Source organism: Aplysia californica, unplaced genomic scaffold (assembly GCF_000002075.1).
Source record: "Aplysia californica isolate F4 #8 unplaced genomic scaffold, AplCal3.0 scaffold00979, whole genome shotgun sequence".
In the NCBI taxonomy this organism is placed as follows: Eukaryota; Metazoa; Mollusca; class Gastropoda; order Aplysiida; family Aplysiidae; genus Aplysia; species Aplysia californica.
In genome coordinates this window covers 45,883-52,182 of record NW_004798249.1, presented here as the reverse complement: position 1 = coordinate 52,182, position 6,300 = coordinate 45,883, and the positions used below count along the sequence as shown (strand labels likewise).

Genomic DNA, 6,300 nt, shown 5'->3' with positions numbered 1-6,300 from the left:
GGAAGAACACATTACTTTAGAAACCAACAGACTTACTTCAGTGTTTGGGGGGAGAGAGGTGTAGAGAAAGAACACATAAGTTTACAAACCAACAGACTTACATAACTTAAAACACTATTGGGTAACGTCAACACGAAATATGTATGCTTCTCTAGTATATCTCTATATAGTTTAGGTTTTGTAAGAGTGTTACGGCATTTGCAACACGATAAGGGTATACAGTGACGCCCAAAAGAATCTTGAAAATGAATTTACCCAATCGCCGAGTGAAAGCCTTTAACTACCGACTAAAGTAGTATACCAGTTTAAAGCTAAGTAAATTCTGTATTATCTGACACATTAATACATGTATTCAGCTACGTTAAAAGACACCACAGATTTGGTCACTAAAAATTAACCTTAAAAAAGATTTGGCGTGGCAAAATTGTGCGAAACCAAAGAAACTGAAACGTGAGTTCGCGTGTGTTTTGAGGTGCATCAACATTGGAGTTAGGGACATGTATTGAATGTAAAATGAAGGGAGAATATTATTAATGTATCTGAAATGAATTAATATATCCTGTTATGGTATTTTCGAGCAGATTAAAAAACAGAACTATCACAAATATCCCGCAAGACCTGGACCTAACATTAATTGTGTTCAGCAGCCAATAGTTCCATGTAGAGCACGAGACCTTTCTGAACATGGACTGTGTTGGATTTTGGACAAATTCATCTGTCAGTGAGGAAACAGAGGCCAAGAAACTGCCATAGTATGGTGTGGTCTGGCTGGAATGAACAAAACCCCACAACTTGGGAGAATCAAGACATGGCTTCGTTTGGAGGACTACATCGCGCAAATCCTGACACATCACGCCTTACCAGTATTTTCGTCAAGGTCTGATTTCACCGTAAAGCAATTTATGAATGAAGTGCTTTCTCTCAGGGTCAACGCCACACAGTGCAGTCAAAAATTCGAGGCGCAACTTATTGTCAAATGTCTCCTCAACTATCGAAAGTAAACTGTCCAGCTTTTGCACAGTGACTCGTTCCAATTTGTCTTAACAGATCAATATTTTTGAAAAGACCCTGTTAGCTTTATTCTAGAAAATTCCTCAACAAATACTAATTTCAAAAAATCCTAGCAGGTGGTTTCTACTGATTTTAAAAGGTTTACAGGTGGGGCGATATCACTTTTAAAAGCAAGTCCGTCATTTTTGTTTTAATCGCGAGATTACCTTTATTGAGAACTTTCAGTGTTCACTATGAAATAAGTTTCATGCAGATAGTTTTGCCACTAAAAAATGTCTTTGGTGAGCTGTGACGTAAGTCATATGCGTATACAAAATATTTGTGAGAAGCGGGAAGAGTTGTGAACAATTCTATTTTCTGCATGAAGGAGGTTTGTAGTATTATATATAGCTTTATGAAGAAAAGGTTTTTAATCTAGCCCCAATTGTTCTAGGAAAATATGATTAAGTTAAGATTAATTGAGACAAACTGCTGGGCAAATTATGGGTGACATTGATTCATCCGTTATAAAGATATTTAAAGATAAGTCGCTCCACGAATTTTAACCGAGACAAATCTTACGAAACAAATCAAACCAACGATGAAGTGGTCACCTGTTGATTGGTTCCGATATGAATCCAACAGATACAGTAACAGTTAAACGCAACTCCCCCCCTCCCACACACACACACACACACACACACACACACACACACACACACACACACACAAACTGAAGAAACACTTTTTCTCCCAATTCAAACGCCTTGTTTGCTAGTATCTGTGACATTTGGGATGGACTGACAGATAACTATGTCCGTAATAACACGACATTCTATGCCCAAAGGGTTTGTGCTCTTTACAAAACCAGTAGCTGGAGTGGTTTGCTCCTTCCTTCCTGTCAAAGATCTATCGCCCTAATCTCTCCTCCTTCTGTTTTGTGTTTGTTACTCTCTTGTAACACCTCTAATCTTCAGCATTTATATGACCTTATTGTGTTGCAAGTGGCGTAAAACTCTTACTTAAACTAAACTAAAACCAGTAGCTCCAAAACAAAATGAAATACTCATGAAAACAGTTAATGTTAAGTCCAGAATTTGTGTAGTATTCGTCATAGCTCTTTTTCCGATCTGTTTAAAACTACCGTAATAAAATTTTATTTATTGCAAAGACAAAATTTTCCATTCATTTTGATATGCAATACAAATGCATCTCACCTGTGATGATGCACCCCAATACAGGCGAGAACACATTTTAAAGTTTCTTTAATTTTCTTGCAATTTTGCACCTCCTGATTTTTTAAGGTTAATTTTGAGTGACCATATCTCGGGCGACCATTATGGTAGATGAGATATTAAAGTACCAGGTGAAGCAGAATTTAATATCGTGTGCTGTACGATGGGTAGGGTAAGGCTTAAACATGACGGTAGGGTGAATACTTTTTAAAGCTTCTTTTGAACGTCAGTGATATAAGTGCTGAAGATTTGATGTGTAACAAAAGAGTATAAACTAAAAAATGATGGAAGAGAGATCAGGCCGAGGGACGTTTGATGGGCGGAAAGGAGCAAACGGTACCAGAGCACCCACCAAACGCTCACAGGGAATAGGTATAAAGAGGTTGATCCTTTCAGATTTAGACGCCAGTGTTAAGGACTTACTTTAAAAGTGGGAGGTTAGCGGTTGCTCACGTGAGGTTTGCTCATACTTTCATATCAAATATCTATTGTTCTTATCTCTCCTCTTTCTGTTTTGTGTTTGTTACTCTCATGTCACACGTCTAATCTCCAGCACTTATATAGCCTAATTTAGTTTTAAGTGCCGTAAAGCTCTTAATAAAACAAAATTTTAAAAAAATTACCCTTACATTTATATAAACATTGTTAAACATTGCATAATTCATTTCATCTCTCATTTTTAAATATCAGAACTTTCTGCAATCTAGCAGGCACGCAATGAACACACACATAGCGAAACACGCACGTCGTAGGGAACACACACATTGCGAAACACGCACATCAGTGAATGCACACATAGCGAAGCGTGCACGTCAGTGAACACACACATAGCGAAACACGCACGTCAGTGAACACACACATAGCGAAACATGCACGTCAGTGAACACACACATAGCGAAACATGCACGTCAGTGAACACACACATAGCGAAACGTGCACGTCAGTGAACACACACATAGCGAAACATGCACGTCAGTGAACACACACGTAGCGAAACATGCACGTCAGTGAACACACACATAGCGAAAAACGCACGTCAGTGAACACACACATAGCGAAACACGCACGTCAGTGAACACACACATAGCGAAACATGCACGTCAGTGAACACACACATAGCGAAAAACGCACGGGGTAGCGAACAGGTTGTCTTCTCACTCAAGCCATATTATTTCTCGCACAGTATTTAAGACAAGAACACGGTGAAATTCTTACATGACAAAAAGATTTCCGCGTGCCGCCGATTTTGCATATGCGTGTAAGACTGTGTGTAATAAATTTCTGTTTTCCTGCAGGATGTAATCAATCACATAATAATGGAGGTGCTTTGCTTGTCTCGTTCAGACTGAATTCCTAAATGGAGCAACGTACATTGGTTGACAACATCTCTTAAGGGAAGTCCAGCAAACTTTACTTCATTATGACGAACTGTTTCATCTGACGTTACTTCATTATGACGAACTGTTACATATGACTTTACAGTACTTCATTATGAAGAACTGTTACATCTGACGTTACTTCATTATGGCGAACATCTGAACAACGTTGATTTCCTCTTGAGTCCCATTCATTTGACAAACCACTAACTGTTCATTTCCGTTTGATTTATCACACTCGCCGGAATCAGAACCAAATTTTGGAAAAGAATAAATCAAGATGAACACTGGTGCAGTGTTTGGAATTTTAGCCCTTCATAGTAATGTTAATTTTTTAAAACATTATTAAATGTAGGGGTTTTTTACGCTCCAATCGGCACAATTTAGATCATGGAGGAGGAGGGCGTTGACATTGCCTGATAAGACCTACTTGGACAGAATGCGATCCAAATTCCCAGCTGACAGACTTACTCTATATAAAATCTTCTCCCACGGGAATCAAACTCGGGTCTTCAACGTGGGTCAGCAAAGCGCCTAACCTCAGCTGTGTAGACATCGCTTTGGTTTTCAACAATTGCAGTCGTGATCTTAGCTACCTATCCAGACACGTATGTTGGGATTAAAGAAAAGTAAAGGTTCCTCTTTTAAAAACTATATATGATAACAGAAGTATAACGAGGGTTAAAAAAATGTTAATGTCACGACATGGTGGAATCAGACACTCGTCAATATTTGGGCATATGGAGTTATTGGTATCACCCAAGGACTACAATACTCAAGTATAGTAGTCCTTGGTATCACCTTAATTTGTTCATTTGTCTTGCTTTTTGTTTTAAAAAAAAACCTTTTGTCTTAATAGAAGTCGAGACATTTTGAATTGAAGAAGGTGAGGGCCACCTGGTTTCAGAGGTAACCAGGCAGCACCCACCTTCTTCAATGCAAAGTTTTAGAGAGACAATTTTAGAGAGAAAATGGCTGCTTACTGGACCATGATTTTACCAATAATTTTGCTTCTGTGAAGGTGACAGTCAGACAAGACGAGTTCACTGAATGCGATGTTCAATAAACGTAAATCTACATGATACTTGTACCAACTCACCGGCATAGGATCAAGGAAATCACGGCTTCTGTAGAATGCAAAATTATAGTGAACATGCACCTGTGAAAGCAATACAAATACAAACTCGTTAAACAGGACATACATAATGAGCACATGTTGCTTGGAAACAAAGTCTGTGTTTTTTATTTAGTTTTAGTAGAGGTTTTACGGCGTTCGCAACTGCATAAGGCCATATGAGCGTCAGAGGTTTAGAGGTGTTACAAGAGAGTAACAAACATAAAAAAGAACAAGGGGAGATAAGGATTATAGATGTTCGATGAGAAAGAAGGAACAAACCACACCAGAGCACCCGCCAACCACTCACAAAGTCTGTGTTTTAAAGTATTTAAGGCTAAAAGAAGAAACTTAGAAAATCATTGAATCATTGAGTCCCCCCCCCCCCATTCCAACTTTGGCCAATAAAAACCCAAACATAAACCTGCTTTGTTCCAAATATATGACGATACAAATCCGTAATACTGTCAATCATCGCTATACCACCCATCTTGGGACGAGCAAGACGTTAGTGGTGCGATGGTGCTGGCGGTATAACGGGGTACTTAAGATGTCTACTGCAAGATGAGTGGTGTTCTAAGAAAATGAGGTATATTGTCGTTATGCATATCGCATTTTAAACTGACGCTGCCTTATGAGAACCCTTTCACTTTGCTTCATGTCCTGATTTATAGCTTTAAAAAGTGCTAAAGTAAAGGATGTTTTAGATTATGAACTATGCAAAGCATGTAGCTGAGAAAAACAGGTGGAAAGAGTTTCTGTGAATTTCCAATATCACATTTAAGGGGAATGTTTCAAATCTTAGTGTGATAGCAGAATTAATTTTATGTCTGTGAAAATGAGAAATGTAGAAAATTAACTGTCAAATGATTCCATATTAATGAACATCAACCATGCAGCAAGCCACCAATCTATTGAAAAATTATGTAAAATATTAATCAAAAGGTGTGTGTGTGTGGGTGGGGGGGGGGGGGGGTGCCATCAGAAGTTTCGTTGCGGTGATTAGCCTTTATGGGGTTGTTGGTTTTTTTTTGGTGGGAGGACACTGGAATAGCCAGAGGTTTTACCTCTGTTGTTCACTAAACAACAGATTTTTTAACACTAGAATAGCGAGCGGCTTTTTGTTGTTCACCAAACAATAGATTTTTAAACACTAGAATAGTGAACAGTTCTTGAGTAGTGATAAAGATTATTTTCTTTTAAAGGTTGTTTTCAAATCCCTTTAGCAGCTAGCATTTCGCTCTTGGCAGCGAAAGGGGTTTGAAAACAACCTTCTTTTTAAGGTAATCAACACCAACTCTTTCATATTTCCCGTCTGCGTTCAGCAGGCTTTAGACTGCCAGAATACATCCCGCTGTGCAGCATCTCAAAATTGTTGTATGATATGAGTCGGATTCTTTTCGAAATGGACAGCCGTCAGCCATGACACCAGCTTCCTTTTCCTTTTCACAAACTCTTCCGTGGCTCTTGACAGCAATAGCAAAGACACTCAGAATGCGGCGTAATAAGCGAAACGTTGACACACAACCTCCACGGTGATTTAAAATCGCTCTCAGTGTGTTGTAGTTTATTATTATTATTATTA

At 38.6% G+C, this 6,300-nt stretch overlaps 1 protein-coding gene across 1 annotated transcript in view; it reads right to left on the bottom strand.

Moving 5' to 3' along the window:
* The window catches only part of LOC101845734 (transmembrane protein 254), an 11,772-nt gene that overhangs the window by 911 nt on the left and 4,561 nt on the right, over positions 1-6,300 (bottom strand). The window contains exon 3 of the mRNA XM_005110983.2: positions 4,701-4,760. Within this exon, the coding sequence (XP_005111040.1) occupies positions 4,701-4,760 (60 nt within the window). The remainder of the gene's footprint in view (positions 1-4,700; positions 4,761-6,300) is intronic.